At 46.6% G+C, this 19,974-nt stretch overlaps 1 protein-coding gene and 1 long non-coding RNA gene across 3 annotated transcripts in view; both read right to left on the bottom strand.

The window, feature by feature from the left end:
- The window catches only part of LOC135908995 (monocarboxylate transporter 9-like), a 31,906-nt gene extending 12,250 nt beyond the window's left edge, over window positions 1-19,656 (bottom strand). The window contains exons 1-2 of one of the 2 annotated variants that reach the window (XM_065440860.2): window positions 19,387-19,656; window positions 6,374-6,719 (exon numbers count right to left, since the gene is read on the bottom strand). In XM_065440860.2, coding sequence (XP_065296932.1) covers window positions 6,374-6,719; window positions 19,387-19,413 — 373 coding nt within the window. In that variant the 5' untranslated portion in view covers window positions 19,414-19,656. Of the gene's footprint in view, window positions 1-6,373; window positions 6,720-19,382 lie in introns of both variants that reach the window. The other variant, XM_070533634.1, reaches the window with a different exon arrangement.
- LOC135909053 (uncharacterized) lies at window positions 8,752-11,246 on the bottom strand. Its single transcript, XR_010566543.2, has 3 exons — window positions 11,110-11,246; window positions 10,793-11,032; window positions 8,752-10,403 (listed from the first exon to the last, which is right to left on the bottom strand). It is a non-coding gene; the product is annotated as an uncharacterized lncRNA (long non-coding RNA).
- Window positions 19,657-19,974: the final 318 nt, after the last annotated feature.

Below are 19,974 nucleotides of genomic sequence, written 5' to 3'. Positions count from 1 at the left end.
GCTCCCACGCTAAGATCCTCAGTTCGAATCCTACCATGGGACAATTTTATTAATGTTTATTGTAGAATCTATTGTTGAATGTGACGAGTTTACAAAGTCAAGAAGCCGTTTGAAGTCAGGAGGACGATGTTTAGGCAAATCCGCGAACTTCCCATAATTCCCATGCTGGCACCACCGCTCACATCGCAGCTCTCGCCCACACTAGCGCCAGAGTCCTCTCCAATAGTTATCGTATGAAACTCTAGGGTGCGACCCCCCCCCCCCCCCCCACCACGCCACAGCTCGGCGCTTTCGTTTCGATGAGAAAAGAGCGCGGATAACTGATGGCTGATGTATCGTGGAAAGGCAGCGCTCACTATTTCCTGTGGATCGTGCTCGTATGCGTTGCTTTTTGATATCGTTGAGCTTCGGGGTTCATTTGCTGATTCGTAAAGCGAGCAGGAAAGAAATTTAGTGCTTGTATGTCCATACTACCTGGTGAGAGATTATTAAGAAACACCTTTGGCGAATGTGAGTATGCCACTGCGGAGGGCGAAGTGCTATAAAAACAACACGGCTCGTGTCAAGCGGTGTTTCAAGACAAAATAATAAGCTCCACCAAAAACTGCGCATGTTTCGATGTTTGTTGCACGAACGGCAGAAACTAAGCGCATACTGCATACAGCTTTTTAGCTTGAACAACATTTCGGGTGCAGTAAGTGTATCGATACACAGTGACTCCGGTCTCACCCGGCTCCACCAAAAAACTGCAGTAATTCTGTGACCAACATGGCAATAGTAGGCCTCAATCTTGACAGAGAGTTTGCGCCGGTCGCTACAATCACGGAATGAAAATTAAAAATTAAATTGTTGGGTTTTACGAGCCAAAACCACTTTCTGATTATGAGGCACGCCGTACTTTGGGACTCCGGAAATTTTGACCACCGGGGGTTCTTTAAGGTGCACCTAAATCTAAGTACACGGGTGTTTCTGCATTTCGCCCCCATCGAAATGCGGCCGCCGTGGCCGGAATTCGATCCCGCGACAATCACGGAATGAGGGGAATTGTGCTTTGTGAGTAAGCTTTTATGACAAGGGCTTCATAAAGTATACCGGCTGTTTCAGCAAACACTTTCAAAACTGTCTAGTCTATGATCTGTCTAGCACAGTCCTTGTCTGTGAGCTGGTCTACGCGAAGAGGCGGACATTGCTTACACAAAAAGTCGAAACGCATAATCGGCTAACAAATAAAAATCACTAATTATTTTCAACTAATCCCCTTATGGCACATATTGCAATTTAGAAATTCTAGCTAGGGAGTTCGCAATGCGGATCCACTTGGAACGAGTTCTCTCAGGATGAAACTGGTTTAGAGATATTGACACGTGTACTTGTCTTTATCGGGCGACAAGTTTTGCCGCCTAACAAATGTTATCACACAGCGCGGGACGCGCCTGCATGTATCCGAAGTTTCTGGAAAGTTATCGATGCTTCTATCCGCTGTCTGTTGTCGCCGAACGTTATGTTATCTGATTTCATCGCTTGACACGAATGGTGTAGAACATTTTAGAAGGCATGCGGGTCCCAACGTTTAATCTGGAACATTCGATGATTGCTGTATAAAAGCCGACGCGCTTGAACCGCTGATCAGATTTTCGACGATCGCCGACCGTGTTCGCCGCCATCGTTGTGCTATAAGTGTAACCTCTTTTGTGGGCACAGGTTGGCCCAATAAAAGTTAGTTTTGTGTTTCACAGTATTGCTATTGTGTTCTTTGACGTCACGACCACGTGACATCTGGTGGAGGTGCTGGTGCGTTCATGTACCGAACGCCCCCGCAAAGCCGCGATCAGCAAGTCTGGAGTTCGCCCCGACCCACAGAAGACAGCTGCCATTACAAAGTTCCCGCAGCCTATCGACAAGAAGGCAGTGGGTAGATTTCTTGGCATGTGTGCCTACTACAGGCGATTTGTCAAGGACTTTTCACGTATCGCTGAGCCGCTGACACAGGTAACTAAATCTGACGTCGAGTTCAAGTGGGAAACGCCGCAGGCCGACGCATTTCAAGAATTCAAACGACGCATGCAGTCGCCGCCCGTACTTGCGCACTTCGACGAGCACGCCGATACCGAAATCCACACTGACGCCAGTAGCCTAGGCCTCGGTGCCGTGCTAGTCCAGAGAAAAGATGGTCATGAACACGTGACAGCTTACGCTAGCCGGTCGTTGTCAAAAGCGGAAGGCAATTATTATACAACCGAAAAGGAATGCCTCGCCATCGTTTGGGCTACAGTGAAATTTCGCCCGTACCTATATGGCAGGCCATTCAAAGTCGTCAGCGACTTTGAATGGCTAGCGCTAAAGTCGCTAAAGTCGCTAGCGAATTTAAAGGATCCTTCAGGACGGCTGGCGCGGTGGAGCCTAAGACCGCAAGAATATGATATCACTGTAACCTATAAGTCCGGACGAAAACACTCTGATGCCGATTGCCTATCACGCGCCCCCATTGACTCGCCACCGCAAGATGACGAAGATGACGACGCCTTCCTCGGCATTTTAAGCGCAGAAGACTTCGCTGAACAGCAGCGAGCAGACCCGGAGTTGAAAAACCTCATCGAGTATTTGGAAGGGCAATCCGACGTTGTCCCTAGGGCATTTAGGCGAGGATTATCTTCATTCTCGCTTCAAAACAACCTACTCGTAAAGAAGAACTTCTCACCAGTGCGCGCAAACTACCTTCTTGTTGTCCCGTCAGGACTGCGTCCAGAAGTATTGCACGCCCTACACGACGATCCAACCGCTGGGCACCTTGGATTCTCCCGGACGCTGTCGAGGATACAGGAAAGGTACTATTGGCCGCGCCTGACCGGCGACGTCGCCCGTTATGTCAGAACGTGCCGAGACTGTCAGCGACGCAAGACACCACCGACAAGACCAGCCGGATTACTACAACCAATCGAGCCTCCTTGCCGACCATTCCAGCAGATCGGGATGGACTTGTTGGGACCCTTTCCGACGTCAACAACCGGAAATAAGTGGATCGTCGTGGCGACGGACTACCTGACCCGCTTCGCTGAAACTAAAGCACTGCCGAAAGGTAGCGCCGCCGAAGTAGCGAAATTCTTTGTCGAAAACATCCTGCTGCGACATGGCGCCCCAGAAGTCCTCATCACCGACAGAGGAACGGCCTTTACAGCGGAGCACACCCAGGCCATTCTGCAATAGTCAGACAAGGCACAGGAGGGCAACTGCCCATCACCCACAGACGAATGGTCTTACGGAGCGGCTCAATAAGACCCTCGCCAACATGCTAGCAATGTACGTCGACGTCGAACACAAGACCTGGGATGCTGTCCTGCCGTACGTAACATTCGCTTACAACACGGCAGTGCAAGAAACAACACAGATCACGCCGTTCAAGTTGGTTTACGGCAGGAACCCGACGACGACGCTCGACGCCATGCTGCCGCACGTAACGGACGAAGAGAATCTTGACGTCGCTACCTATCTCCAGCGCGCCGAAGAAGCCCGACAGCTCGCCCGCCTGCGAATCAAGAACCAGCAGAGGACCGACAGCCGACACTACAACCTCCGACGACGCTTCGTCGAGTACCAGCCCGGCGACCGTGTTTGGGTATGGACCCCGATACGCCGACGAGGACTGAGTGAGAAACTATTGCGACGCTATTTCGCACCCTACAAGGTCATCCGACGTATTGGCGCACTGGACTATGGGGTTGTGCCAGACGGCATTTCGCATTCACAGCGACGTCGTGCACGACCTGAAGTGGTCCACGTGGTGCGTCTTAAACCATTTTACGGACGCTAACGAACTTTCCTTATTTTGCTTTTTTCTTTGCTATGAGTGTTGACTTATTACTTTCGTTTGTTTGCAGCATCGGGTCGATGCTTTTTAAGAGGGGGGTATTGACACGTGTACTTGTCTTTATCGGGCGACAAGTTTTGCCGCCTAACAAATGTTATCGCACAGCGCGGGACGCGCCTGCATGTATCCGAAGTTTCTGGAAAGTTATCGATGCTTCTATACGCTGTCTGTTGTCGCCGAACGTTGTGTTATCTGATTTCATCGCTTGACACGAATGGTGTAGAAGATTTTAGAAGGCATGCGGGTCCCAACGTTTAATCTGGAACATTCGATGATTGCTGTATAAAAGCCGACGCGCTTGACCCGCTGATCAAATTTTCGACGATCGCCGACCGTGTTCGGCGCCATCGTTGTGCTATAAGTGTAGCCTCTTTTGTGGGCACAGGTTGGCCCAATAAAAGTTAGTTTTGTGTTTCACAGTATTGCTACTGTGTTCTTTGACCTCAAGACCACGTGACAATATTATATCCAGAACTTTGCGGAGATATGCAATGGCGCTCCTGTTACTTTTTTGCTTCAATGCCTAAAAAGACGTTTTATTGAGCAAGTAAGTGGAACTACAGGGCATTTTTAGCGCAGGCTTCATGGTGCATATCTCGTAAATTGTGCCGTCCATACGATTATTTTAAAGTGGATATGCCTTGTAGCCTCGCACGGCACAATTTGTAAATTGCAATATGTGCCCGAATGCAAATAACCTAGTTCGAAACTACATTAGTGATTTTTGTTAATTAGTCGACCATGCATTTAAATATGTTGAAACGCCGCTTCGAGTAGACCAGCGCATGGAGTAGAATTGTGCTATCTGTCACAGACAAAGAAAAAAAAAGAACGATGTCTTCGCTGAAACACTCGGTTTATACTTACCGAGATCACATACGTCAAACACAACGCGGTGGAACGTTCGTATCGCTTCTGAAGTGGGCAGATGCTTGGCGGAGCTGTTTTTTGAACCTTCACTTGACATTTGCACGTTTTCTGCCATTCGTTATTTTAGTGGTGTTGAAGGCACAATAAAGGGACAGACAACCGCTTAGAACATGAATCGAGATAACCCAGCTGAGAGAAAGATTACTTATTGTATTGGCTAAAACGAGCCCTTCTATATGCTTTTAATTGTTCACTAATATCGAAAAAAATTGCCTTTGGCACTGCACGCGGCAAAGACACGAAGATACACAAATGATCTATCACGTTACATCCTGCTAGTGTGCGGTGTTCCTGGTCTTTTTATTGATACTGAAATGCAGTAGACTCTTTTATATTATGAGTTTTTTCTAACCTACAATATGCAGATAAGCCTTCGTTTGTAGTGAGTAGAAAAGTGGCGCTACTTTCGCATTCGTTTTCCATGAGTTCACTTGGCTCGTCTATCAACAGATTAACGACACTGGGGGCCAGCCAGACGTGACGTAGGCGTCTACTTAGGGATACAGTTATTGAGACCAAAACGCTTATGTGACGCGGACAAGAAAAGACGACCTCCCCCCCCACCCCCAAGCGCCGGTTCTTGTCGTTCTTCCTTATCCGCGGCGATTAAGCGCTGTGGCTTCAATAGCTGTATCAAACCAACTAGCTCAAAAATCTGTGGTACTTGGGGATAAGCGCGGTATGAATATAAAAAGGATCCGTACAGCAACGCAAACATATTCTACCAGCTTCTTATTCTCAAAAGTGGTTGAATATGTCAAAATATAGTCGTTTAACTGCAGTTGCACTCACTGCTGCAAAAGCAGAACGATGCACGACTTTCACAATTTGTGAAACGGGCTATCGGCATCGCTCTCACTTCTCAGCGTTGCTCTGGAGGGACTCTTTCTTTTTTAGAGGTTGCTGAGGTCGCAAAACTCTGTTTTCAAAATATTCACGTGTTTTTGGAAGTAACCGTTGAAGGTGTAAAGACTACCGAGGGTGACTCTTTCGTAGCGCCATAAAAAAAGTAGGTCCTTAAAAAATCGGTTACCAGTTTCTTCAAAGACGGGCAATAGATATGGTGACAAGACACTCTTTGAATACTCTATCTATTGCGAATTTCGTGGTCATAGGTTGGTTACTGCAAAAAATAAGAATAGAATGCAGGTCGAGCTTCGGCATTCTTTTAATTTTGCTCAGGTACTTTGGCGCCGGTGCGTCAGTGTGACGTCATGAATGCCTAAGTAGTATCTCGTATTTCGGTCATTTCAGCGCTGTATAGATTTTTTAAACTTGCTAACTTTAGTCTTTGACTCATTTAGAGCAAAATAAATGCCCACCTTTAGCGATAAAAATGTTAACAAATTTCCTGCAGACGCCCTACGAATGTATGAAGTCTCGGTGAGCTAATGAGAGCAGAATAAGCTTGCGTCGCCACGTGTTTTTGTGTTTGCATTATTTATGGCTTACCATACAGATCTTCTCGCAATAAGTGTTTTTTATTTATTGTGGAAGCACAATTTGGAAGTACAGATCAACATATTTATTTAGTGTCCCTTGCATTGCAAACTAATTGCGACCTTGTGTTGCACTCACCGCTCAAGTTGAAGAAGCCGCCGTAGATTGACAAGGGGAGCGAGGCCTCTCCTCGGGGTACTCTGAACGTGGACATGATGGCGTTGAAGAAGAGGCCCAGACAACGGCAATAGCCCGAGGAGAGCATGTTGATAATGAAGCAGACTACGGCCATCGCCCAGCTGAGCCCGCCGTCAGGCACGGCCATCTTCCTCTTGCTCTTCTTCTCAACGTCCGCTCCATTCTTTGCAAATGCCTCGTCTTTCAGCGTGTCGCCGCCGTCGCCAGCGAGAACGCCGCCAACTTTCTCGGCTGCTGTGTGACCGTTTACGGTGACTGGTCTGGCAACACTGTCGCCTTCCGGGTCCTGTTGTAAAAAGTTAGCATGACGCTCAGAGCTCGCTCTTTGACCGTTTGCTATTAACTAAAGGATTAGGGACGTTGCGGACCAATTAGGCATTACTGAATATTTTCTTGACAACAGAAAATTTAATTTTCCAGCGCCTGCCCTGTGAGCTCGGAGCACGAAAGCCTACTCAGTGCGTCATCCAACTAGTAGTGTCACTTGGCAAGAAGTCTCAGTCATCATGGACTCCTTTGCGTCTGGCCTGAAGAATCAATGCTCGTTCCAAAAGCGTCGACACAAATAATGCCCTGTCTTTCCTTGATACCTCCACGATAAGATTATTTTGCCATCCTCCCGCTAGGCCTCCTGGGCACTTGTATTGAGCAGCGGCTGCAAAGCTAATGCACACGTACAACTCTCTGTAGCAAACAACCCCCCCCCCCCCGTCAGTAAAAGCACACCGTAATACGCCTCTTCCCTCTGCCCCCCCCCCCCCCCCCCGTAAATGCGCAGCATTGAATAAGCCTTACCAGAAAGTTGAAATCGCACTCATGCACATGTAACAACTAACAAAAACAGAGCAGGGCTTGCGGGCTCGTCAAGCTGCCTGCGAGCAGATTTTTTCCCAACGCCCTTGCATCTAACATGTATGATGGCGCATAAACGTTATTGTTATTAAAACCTGCCGGATGAGAATAAATCGGTCTCTTAGAAGAAACACGCACTCTCCTGCACACTTTGTATTTATAGATATCTACGAGAACCTGATGATTTCCCAGAAAACACTCCCTCCCCCCCCCCCCCCTAAGACGCATAGAGCTCGTCAGGGACTTTACCATAATACTCGTCGCAAGTCATTCCGTGTATGTCAGTACGGGCGTGAGAGAAGCAACCGTCATTTTTCTTGCTTGCGACAGCGTTGTTTCAAATGGTCCAGCTAGTTTCAAGCTGGTTTCAAGCTAGTTTCAAGGTGGTCCAGCTTTTCGCGTCTGGACAACTGAAGTTTCGCTACGAAATAAACCAACGGCGCTTTCCTCTATTTCCCATGCACAGCCGTAGTGCATAAATTCATTAAATATTCGCGTTCCTGGAATTGAACTCATGCAAGTGGCGTCAAAGAATTGATATTATTCTTTTTTTTCTTTTGCGGTGTGGCTATATCGCAGCTGCTCCTCTATCCTTCTGCTGCCGAGCGACATCCTCGATTTCGTGCAGCAGGAAGAGCACTCCCACACATTCATCACGATGACCTTTCGACTTGCTTTCACATAAGCTCTGTCTCTTTCATCACGGCGATGACGTGCGTAGCTAAAGCGACTCATGGAAGAAAACATTTTTCTTGGTGCAACGTACTCGCGCGATGAACTGCGTGAGCATATATTTATTTTGCTTAGAAACGCCATATTAGGGAACAGAAAATGTTGGTAAGTGATCACAGTCAATATTTTCCCCGCGCACGTTCTTCAGTCTAGAACGATTCGTACGCTCGGTGATATGAAGAAGCGCAAGGAGCACGTCAGCGTAATATATTCCCCATGATGGCTCATAACCTTCAAGAACGGGATTCCCGAAATATGTTTCTCAAATGGTAAATTCCTAAAGGGTCATTCTAGGCCAAAGGTGCTATATATTGCGCTTGACCCTCTGTGATTCTGGTCTCAAAAAATTGTGGTCAATAATTTTCGTGCGCTGTTTGCCGTCATAAACTACTTCTGCAACAAAAGCTTTTCTTTTTCTGTCCTTTCTGGGTGATTTGAATGTTGGCGTGGTTGGCGAACTCTACGTCGCGAAACAACAACCGCAAAAATACAGTACTACACGGAGAGCCTTTAAAATCTGCTGTTTACTGGTGAAGGAATTGCATTTTTTTATTTTTTCCTAGCGACAGCTAGTTTTTCTCATAATGTGCTTCGCGGCAAAGCACTGCGGTGATTCTGCGCCAATTTTTTTACTATGTTTACAAAATTCTACAAATTCCAGAGGCACAATACAACTGCATGATGCGTTTGAATGACTGGCAATAAGCCTGTCAAAAAAGTATTGAAGTCGAGAGGCGAGTAGTGTCGAAGTACAAGAATGTGCAAAATGCCTCATGTTCAGGTACATGTAGATTTGTGATGCGGTGCAAGCAAAAATGCATTCTTAATAACTTTGGACGGGTGTACAAAAGAAATTTACTTCTGAAAGTTTGATAGAAGTACTTTTTTTAGGCGAGAAAAGTATTTTCTTGTTGAGTGTCCGCCGCGTCCTGGGTGCCAGCTCGCACATTTGCTTCACTGCTCCTTAAGCGCTGATTGGCTGTGGCGCCTCGCTGCCGTGGTCGCGCTGCCCTTCAACAGCAGACGAAGCTTCAACAGCAGTCGAAATGAACGTGTCCACTGAGTGGACTCTTACAGAATACCTGCCCTGTGATCTGTGTTTTCACGCTGCTGGCAACTCGGAAACAGTGCGGCTGGCTGGCACGAGGTTTTGGAAGGTCATCAAAGGCTACCGATACGTACTGGGAGCTGATATGTCATTGCCGCGTCACTAGATTGGTACATGTAAGACAGACGCAGTACAATTTAGGTTGTGCGCCTGGTTTTGTATCTTTCACGTCGTTGCAGTTTTTGCTGCCGCCGTTGACGTATGGACTTCGTCACCAGAAACATTTATGCGGCTGAGTCGACGATGATGGTTCGAAAGGGTGAAAGGTGCGTGAACCTTTCAAGGCGATCACAGTTTCAGATCTTAGTGAGAGTTCAACTTTTTTCTCTTCAACACTTCTTTCTAGCACCCTTAGCACAGACGTACTTTGATATTCTTGTTCTTAACATCTAAAAAGTTGATGAAGTGTAAGTGTACGTTCCTTGTAGGGTCTTGCCCTGCCTGCCAACAGCTTCGCGGTTGTCAAGTGCTCTTGTCATGAGATATTTCAAGCTCCACTTTGAAGCTAAATGAAAGCCGTTTTCATTACAGCATAATTTACAAAATATTTCTTGTTGTTCTGTGATCACGCACTGTCGGAAAAATGGCTAACTTTCCTGACATCAGGAAGGTCGTGTTTGAGGAGTTTCAAGACTTCAGCTTGAAGAGATAGCCACTGCAGCTGTACCACACTCGAGACAGTCGAAAACAACAAGTAGTTTTGCACGGAGGGTCCCATTTCCTTTGGAGCGATCGTATGCGACGAAACGATGTAATGCCGCTTGTGCAGTTAACCAGCGATAGGATTGGGGAGCATCTTACACGAGGCAGCTATAATAACCTGCGAAGGCCAGTTGAGCAATCAACTCTTAATGCTTTGTGTTCGTTTTGAGCCCTCTTAAATATTTCGCTTTCTGCTTGCTCTCGAAGTGGGACATTTTTAGCTGTTGTAGCATGTCCAAGGACTTCTCACAAAATTCGGCTGGACTTATGATTACTGTTTCGAATCTACTGCTGAGACCCCTGATCTAATGCTGAACGTGGAAGTAGTCAACCTTATCTGCACGAGAAACGGGTTCGAGCACCATTTCGATGCCATGTGGGAGGTGTATCGTTTCGCGAACATGGTATAGTGATGGTAGCATGCGGTATAGATGTTCCTCGGTATGATTACACCGCAGTTACCGGACCAGGCCATCTGTTTTGCTGATATATTGCACGTTAATATGTGCCGTTGGTTTCATTGTGTAGCCTTGTGGCAATCCGTAGGTTGAAGCGAAAACGCAGGCAGTTGACTTCCTGAAATGCAAGAAATGGGACATGTGTGAAGAAACATCCTGCTGCCATGTTCTAAAAGGAATACGTAACGCACCACCAAAGTTACGCTAAGTCCACCAATATTGCTGGCGCAAGTGGTTTGGCAGGCAGAGTTTTCATGAGAAAGTGTAGTGAACAGATTCGCAAATTGGAAAACTTATTATTTACATTAATTTTCTATCTCGCCATTACGTATATATTTATATTAGAAACTTGAGGACAAGCGTAATGGAAGACCACTTAATTTTATCTGCTAGTTCTAAGTCGTGGAAGGAACTAGCACATCTCGTGAAGACGAATGCATGAGATATGCCTTACTAGTTCATTCGTAAACTAAGAAATAAAAATCGTTTAAAATTCTTGATGCTTACCTTCAGAGGTACAAGCTTCAAGTGGAGAAGTACTGGCAGGTCCACTGCGACCTCTTTCTTCTATCATGTCAGCCACGCTCGGAGAAGCAGTACCATCGTCGTCTAGCCTCCGTTCAAACCTAGGACCGTGCCTAAACGTATGCTGCCTGCAATGCGGTCAGCTCAGCAATTCTCAGGCGGCATCGTCCTTCTAGATATTTATCCCTTCCGCTTTCAGTAGTACAGACCAGCCTGTTGTCACTGCGAGAGCAGAGGCACACCACGTAAAATATGACAAGACGGTAGAGTACTCACCCTTCGCAATCTCCCCTACTCACCCTCCCGCTCGTTCGGCGGTACGATCCCCGGCACAAAGCCCGCCTCTGCGGAAGAGCCGACCATAAGAAACCGCAGAAGCAGTCACGTCCGAGGCACCAATGGAGCGAGTCGCGTTCAAGTGAGCAGCCCCGAAGAAATAAATATTTCTATCCCCAGTGCTTTATACACTTTTGTTACACAACGATGTATTCCTGGAGGAATCGTCTCTCGTTTTCTCTGACACTTGCTTCTTCGGCGGCAAAGCGTAAAACCGGCGCATGCGCGTCGAAACGTGAAAGCGCAAGGCAGACGATTTCGCCAGCCGCGCGGCCACCGCATGTTTTCGTTGCCCCGTAGAAGCGCGCAGCGCTGTGAAGTGGACTTTTGGGTCGGCGCCGAGGGTACGCGGCGGACGCTCAACATGAATTTTTTGTTCTCACTTAAAACAAATACTTTCAGAAAGAAATCAATTTTCTGCAGCCTTTCAAATGGCATCAACCACTCATTTTCGCCCACCTACTTCGCCCACCTACTTCAATACTTTTTTGACAAACTCAGTTCCAAGTGTCTAGTCACGTGATGCAGTTGTGTTGTGCCTGTAAAGCTTGTGAAATTTAGTTCAGTAGTCGAAATTGGCACAGAATCGACGTATTTCTTCACCACAATGCCCATTGTGAGACAATGTAGCGGCCCCCAATGGGTGTGCATATGAAATTGCCATTCCTTTTGTAGTAACCAGCAGATCTTTAAGGCACTTCGTGTAGTACTGTACTTTTGCGCATGTTTTGTCGAAACCTAGGTTTCGCAAACCACGTAATATTCAAGTCGCTGGAAGAGAAAGAAAATAAAAGGACATTTTCTTGCGAAAAATACTTTACGAGGGCACAAAGTGCATCAAAATGAGAGAACACAATTTTTTAAAATAAATTAGGTCAGAGGGCAAGGTTAGTTTCGGTAACGTAATAGATTATTGGCCGCCTCTGATGCGAGATTGTGGTTCACAAATTAATTAGAATTAGATTAGAATAGAAAATACGGCGATAAGAGGATGAATGCATCTGAAAATATGACGACGTTTGTGGCATCGCCTTCATGTCTCGGACATGGATGTCTGAATACCACATTTATAAAAAATATAAACATGGCCTTTTCTGTCTCCACTAATAAGGAACATGTTTATTTTTGAGCGAATACAGGGACACTTTTTAAAGAGTAATCTACCACACGAGGACTGATTAATACCACACGAGGACTGAGTAATACCACACTGAGTGACCGAGGCAGGTTTAGCTGGGATACTTTTATCTAGATACATGAACACGAGAACGAAGAAACTTGTTTTTTCGGCAACCACTGCGGCGAATGTGATTATGTTTGTAGAACGTAAATGAAGAAGTTCAAATCTAGTGTTTGTAGCAAGCGTATGTGTTGTGTAGGCCTTCGCATTGTTTCTCGCAAAGATTGTTTTACATTGCAAAGTTTGAAAAACTCAGGTACCAAGTTTAAGTTAAAAAAAAGTAAATCGAACAACAGTACATTTTCACGGCGAGTTTGATGGCGCATATCAACAAGCTGATGTCATTCTGGAAATCGATTTCACGTGGATACGCCTTGGAAACTCACGTGTGACAATTCGTAAATTTCAACGTGCTGTTTGTAGGCAAGTAGGAAGTTAATTATGTAAATATTGTTAATTGTATAAATATTGGTTTCAATTTCTCTTGCGAACAATTTTTGCTTCTGAATAACTAAACCCATGGATTAGAATGATGTTATCCGCTACAGGCTGTTTTTAAAATTCCACAGAACTTAGAAGTGATCACCCGGTAATAGCGAATGGGATAGCGTAGTGGGACGCGTCCATGCCTCTTTGTCTTACGACAGATAAATACCGAGATGTTGTGAAAGGCCGCTAAACCGACTGTCGCCATGCGACCTTAACATTTAAAGTCAATACTTTTAGGGTTTCCCTAGTTTCTACGGTATCAGGGCCTATAGCCGATTGCGCGTTTAGGAGCCCAGAAAGGTTTTTTGAAAAGCATTTTGACATGTCTATGCTTTTGTAAGCATAATCAGGCAGTATGCAGAATATAGCAGTAACTACGCACTTCTGATGTCTGCGTTAGCTTTCCATGCCTGTACAGTATGCGAAAGCATGGCCTTCAACATTAGTAGTACTCACTCAGAAGCAGCCGTTATAAACTGTGCGATCTGCGCTTAGTGTCTGCAGCCTTTAGCGCTTTAATGCGCTCGTAAGTTTGTGTGCATCAGCAATGAAAATTTCACTCGTTACAAAGCGGGTGCTTCCCAAGCGAAGCGTTTAGTGGAGGGCTCTCTGAGACGAAGTGTCTTTTTCGAAAAATTATTTTGTGGTCATTGACCATACCGACAGGTCCCCGTTGGTGACTAAGCTTACAACGCAGAGCAGCCGCTATGGTCAATGACTGGGCTATTGCCCTCAACATCGAAAACAAGTCTCATGAAGCTCACATAAAGAGCACTGCCAAGGTGATCGAAAGTTAAACGAAAGTTTACAACACTATCCAGTCCCCACGATGTGGGCAAATAGGGCCAAAACTGCTACGCGTTCCGCCATAAGCGGGAAGGCAGCCATGGCGGAACACCCGGACAGCTTCGGCGGTGAGAATCTCCGATGCCGTATGTTGTAAAATCTCCTTTCCACCGATATTATTCATTTGTCAACATCCGCCATGTCGAGCATGTAATACTAGCGATATTGAGGGAGTGGTTTTGCGTGAGCCCAATGACTAAGGCACGGAAGAGAGAAAGAAAATAAGAAGAATCCTTACCACCTACGCCTTTCGAAGACGCAGTGGCCTGGAATACTTCAAGTATTTAAGATTTTTAAGCTATATTTCGACGCTTTCTTGGCGTGGTTGAACGCGCTTGTTGAGCAATTCGGGGGCGATTTGGCAGTTCAGGTCACATCCGTCAAACATAGTAGGTTACGGACACTCAGACGACGGACAAAAACTCTGACTAGCAGTGTTTCAGATAGTTCATATTCTTCCACTAGGGGAAAGAAAATCTCCGAGATCAATGAATAAGAATCGGTCTGCTTCTATTGCAATATATGCTTATATTTGATGTGCCTTTGCAAAGGCGGTTTGTGGTGGTTGTTCCATAGCAGCATGAGCTTTCATGTAAAATAAATAAGTTTACACCCTAATAGGTCAAACAAAGGTGTTTCGGGTTAGTTGTACCCTTGTAAGCACTTTGATAGCACTTTTTTTACCATAAATAAGTTTTCCAATAAGGAAACACCCTTGCTACACCTCCTTTCCTCGAATTTACGCCCTTATTTGACGGGTCTAAATGATTAAGTCTACAATTGTGTGATCACGTTTGACCGTTGGCAGGTGCCATTTTTACATTGGGTGTACATAAAACACGTTACATCATATCAAAAAAGTTAGGCCTTTACAATATGTGCATGTGCTGGCACAAATGCACTGACTGCGTTACTGCAATATGCCGGGCTTATCTATTGTGGCAGCGGCCTAGAGGTTGAGCGCCAGTCTCGTATGCTGGAGGCACTCGGATCGAATACCAGCGCTTTCGGGAAGCCACCGGTTGCCTTTTAATGAGTAGTGGTGTCTCCTCGCCTGCCGCTCGGATACAAGTGCAAATTTCTCAACTAAGAAAGCGGCCCTACAAAGAATGCCAGGTCTCCGCGCATCCTTTGTCCAACCACCGACGGTTTTATAGTAGCGCACCCGCCGTGGCGTTGGATGGCAGAAGAGAGCCGCCGCGGGATGCCTAGCGGTAAAATATGTACAAGCGGCGCTCCCTGCCAGCTGCTCGGCCATTACTAGGGACCTCAACGCTGGGGAAGGACGCACGCCCGATAGACTATTATCGACCTCCCTTTTAATATTCTTTTTTTTTCTGCGCAAGCCATCAATTCAGAGGATGGTACTGTAGCACCATATTGGCCGCACCGCAGCCAATATCTGCTCGGCGGCTGCGCGCAAGACAGACGACGAGGAGCACAGGGGTACGTACTACGCTGTGGGAATGACGAAACTTTCTCAACATTTTCTGTCGAAAGCGTCACCCACCAGTGCCAACTGTTCGACGGGGAGAACAATTAGGCCACGTTTCGGGAGTTCCCGCTGATACTGAACACGATGGTAGGTGGCTCAGGCAATGAAGCACATAGGACAGTCCATATATATAAACCACATGGCTCTAATAAACTCAAAGGTGTTAGCAGGTGCAACATCCTATTGGAAGGGCGCTGTTCATCTTAATGCGTCTACATTTAAGGGTGTTGTTTATTTAAAACATTTATACTCGCAAAAGGGCATTGTCGCTTTAACACCCTTCTTTCTGGGGAGTGCGGCTAAACGCCGTTTGCTTGGGATGTTGCTAAACACCCAAGAAAGGTGTCAACCATGAGACAAATTAGTTACGCCCTCATGGGTGTGAAATTTTTAGCGTGTACAGCAGACAGTTTCTGTGATCACAGCGCGGCTGAGTTCGAGTGTCCAATACAACGGCCGATATTACTGCCACCCTAGCTTGATGGCCTTGCCGAAGTAAAATTGGGAATTCGCATTTGCACATTACGAGATTAAATAATTGGAAAACAAGCAGAAATTATCAAACTAATTATAAAAATTTACCTTAACAGAAATTAAGAAAATAACAAGCGTATCGTCATATTTTTTATGCGCACAGGGACGCCGAGTCAGCATGAGTGAGCTGAACTTTGTTTTATAAATTCAAATTCGGACGTGGCTTTCACGATTGCTTACAGGTTTGTCCAAGCACACTCGGTCATCGATGCCTGTATGCTGCCGTATGGTATGGGAAAAACGCATCATTCCTTTCTTTCTGTGTGCAGCGCTCACGACTAAGGATTATGCGTCCTGCTTTTCGAACGTCACCACAGCTGGCGCGTTGAAAGAGAGGCTGTTGCTGAGCACCTCTGAGCGTTCCGGTGAGACGGCCGCTGTTGCCTAATGAAGGGAGTGCGCAGTTTTCAGATGCTAGCCCGTGCTTTTGGCTTTGGGCGCTTCTCCAATTGCCTTCACTGGGGGCTCGAAGGAAACTTCAAGCAAGAGAATTATGCTTGCGGAATACCATTAAAAGCGTTAATTCGCTATAGTCGAAGTATGGCGAAAGAAACGGACGAGGCGAAATACGCACGATCAAGCCCTAGCCTGCAAATAGCTTTTATTGAATACGGCGCACGCAATCAAAGCTCACTTTCTCGTGCTCAGCGCCCACAAAAGGCCAATCTTTTTTTTTCTACAGCGGCTCAGATAGTGCGATCGCCTACAATTGTACCGCGGTTGGGGCGCGGCATTTATTGTGCTAACAACACGGCCTTTCTATTCATATAGCTGCCTTCTGAAGTGCCCTCAAGCTATTTCTTTGCACAATTAGAGTCATGAGTTCTCCGACGCGGTGGATCAGCGGGTTTGGCGTTAAGCTGCTGAGCAGGAGGCCAAGGGTTCGAATCCCGGCCGCAGCGGCCGCATTTTGATGGAGTCGAACTGCGAAACGCTCGTATCTTCAAGAACGCCAGATGGTCAACGTCAATCCGGAACCCTCCCGTGCGTTTAATGCATTGCGCAGTTTCCGGATGCATTGCCCAACAATTTTGCATTTTAACACTAATGCGGTAATTACGAATCAGCCCTAAACGATAGCAAAAGAACATTATGGTGCCTCTTAAGGCTCAAATGTGCCTTTAAGTGTGCGTAAGCAGTGACACCTACAGAAAGAGTCGCCGTATTGCATAACATCGCGCACGAACAATGTCACTTCATGAAAGAGCCGCGCACGTCCACGTGCTGATTTTCCGGATTGGCACCTCCTTATTGAAAATAAGAAAATATTACTTGAAATGAACGTGCTTTTCTAAACACTTCACGTGGTATTCCTGGTTCTTACTTATTTATTTTACTTGTTTTCATCGCAGTTTATCACGAAGTTCAAAAATTCCACCTCCCCCCCCTCCCCCCCCCTCCCACGACTTGAAGAGTCTCTGACAAGAGGCGGACTGTGTAGTAGTGAAAGCAATATTCTTCGAATCGCTCATTTACTCAACCCGCCAACTGCTACTAATACGGAGGCGCGTTTAGCGGGACGAAGAAATAAAAGAAAAAGAATTAACGTTAGCCTGCTTCGACGCACGAGAAGGCTACGCTACCGGGAACCACACGAGCTTCGTTCGAAGATGAAAATAATAGCTTCGAAGGTGCGGCTGCCAATGCAGGCGAGAGGAAGTTGTGAGCCGCCGCAAACTAGCTGCGTTTAGTGACAGCCAGGTGTCTGTAGGTTGTTTCCGAGGTGATCGACTGCTAGGTCGTGCACTCTTTGAACAAAGCACCGAAGCGTTGTCTAGTTTGTTTATACATTACGGCACTCGCTAGAGATTCGAATGTGTTCTCAATGTATCTATAACAGGCCTCGTTGCTCATTATCGGAGTGCCATAGCTTTTGCGCCCTTTACGACCGTGAGACAACGCACTTCGACGACTGTCTCTGGGCTTCCTTGCGCAGCGTTTCCTGTCGGGGTTTCAGCGTTTATTGCTGTTTCTTTGTTTTTTGTCCTTCGAGCTCGTCGATTTTCTTTTTCAGTACAACGAAGATCCAAACTGAGGGTTTTTACAGGGGGCACCGGCGCAGTTACTGGTGGGTGATATTTGTAAGAGATGAGTGCTGTCGATAAGCACAGGTAAAGCGCACTGATTGTGCGCTTTTCCTTCAAGCTACTGTAGATGAATCGATAGCGCCAGTAACTTGCTCTCGATGTTATTTCTATCACCTGTAATTTTACTTCGTGAGACCTGCATCCCGTATAGCTACCCCCTAGACAAACATTTACAGACTCACGAGGCTGCAAATAACGAACTCTTGTCAGGCAGGTGAACCTTAGCTTGCTCGTTGGCGTAATAGACATCAAAAATACCCTTAAGGATTGCTGGTTAAGGTCTTGAAACATGTGTTGCACTTGTTTAATTACTGCTGAAGGACAGGAAGTGGCTAGGCTATCCCAATACACTATCAACAAATCGAAGCAACCATATTCCCTAATAGCCAGCACACTCAATCCACATGCAGAGGTAAATCACGTCTATTGAAAGAAAGTACAAATAAAATGAATTGTAATTATCAACAAGGCCAAAAAAACTAATAATAATCTAACCAGAAAAAACTGTGTTTATGCACTCTTGCCAGTAAAGGTTCACGCCTCCTGTGTGACAAGAATAATGTACGTCCTACGTGGGCACATCAATATCACATGGTTCTAGGAGTCCATAGAGCAAACACAAAATGTAAGTAGCATTTGCAAGGATATAACAATCAAAAGAAATGATTGGGTTGCTGTTTACAAGAAAATAACTTTGGGCAATGAAGGGACATCTCTCTATAGCAAGACATGCCAATGGACCAAATGATTTGGTTACATAAGAATCACCTTTATCCAAGTGGCTCTACTTATCGCTCAAGTTGACGCCTTAAGAATCATGTTACGGGCGCTTAATGAGAAGGTGCAGAACAACACCCTCTCGGGTGTCGCAGTAGACCAACTGCTTCTATTTTTCCCGCGGGGCCAGAAGCGAGGTGTGTACGCCACGTCCGGTCGTAAACGGTGCAAAGATTATCACGTTGCCAATTTGACGATTACAAAAAATGTTGGGTAAGTTTTACTCAGTATCGTAATGACTTCATGCGCGCACTTCTGTCGTGCTGCAGTTACTTGCAGCTTCAGATGCAGGTAGCTAGCTCGAACAACGTGATAGCAATAAAACTTGGCGCTGGCTGAGCCGCTAGTAGCTACCGTTAATAGACGAAAGAGGCAGTGCTCACAGGAGAATGTTTAGGGCAGCTTACTACATAGATAGAATGAATGCGTCAATTCGCGTTTGCTATAGGTAATCCGCAACTTGCATGTTACGAGAGAAGCGCTAAAACGACGATCTAGCAATGCTTATAACACCGAGCCATAAAGTGTAACACTGCGTTTGGGCGTGACCATGCAGCAGAGTGTTAGTGTTCTAACCTAGTGCAATTGATCTTGTCTTTCCCTGATGTCAACAACGGTTCTAGAACCTCCCGAGTACGAGCCCAAGATTTAAAAAACGCGGTTTACCATAACGCATTGCAAAATAACTACCAGAAAACGCATTGCCAGTCGAGATGCGGATAACCGCGCAGCGTTCACGCGGTGCGCATGCGAGAGCCCACGTGAGAGTCATTCCCCGAACTCTGAGACGAAGGGATTAATGAGGGCGCGCACTCCGGCGAGCTTTACCTACAGGCTTCCAGCTGCAGGCTCGCCTCATGATGCGCACGGTGCGTGCTCGTCGAAGGCGGTGGACGCCACACGCTGGCGTGCGATCCAGCCGCAGCTGCTTACCGCGCTGCCTGCGTTCTCCGCCGCTGCTCGCTCAAAAAGCCACTGTATTCTGAGCGAGAGTGCTTCGGCTGAACCCGCATATCAACACCTGCTACGCGAGGTGCTGCGTGCAACCTCCTGTTGCTCATTGGCTCGCGAGTGACTAGACTTGAGCCCTTCATTGGCGAACCGCTTCCCTAACACATCCGACGTCTGGTTTCCGATCGAGTGCTCGCGGCGGTGGGAAGGATCCGGACGAGACCGGCGCTAAACGTGGGCGTGTAGGTGCCCTTGTGGGGGTATACGGTGATACCGTATACCCCCCCACTGTTGATACGGTGCTTTGGGCAGGCACCCTTTGAAGCGACCCGTGGCAGCGGCAGGCAATGCCCGCAAAAATACGTGCAGAATGCGTAAACATGTCTCGCGTGTCTGAATGCTAACGCGAAGGCAAACATACGGGATTATTTGGAAACTGCGCGACAAAACGGGCCAAGGGCGAGGCAAC

This window comes from Dermacentor albipictus, chromosome 2 (assembly GCF_038994185.2).
Source record: "Dermacentor albipictus isolate Rhodes 1998 colony chromosome 2, USDA_Dalb.pri_finalv2, whole genome shotgun sequence".
NCBI classification, from domain to species: Eukaryota; Metazoa; Arthropoda; class Arachnida; order Ixodida; family Ixodidae; genus Dermacentor; species Dermacentor albipictus.
Note: the sequence above shows the minus strand (reverse complement) of the source record. Positions and strands in the feature narration are given on the sequence as shown.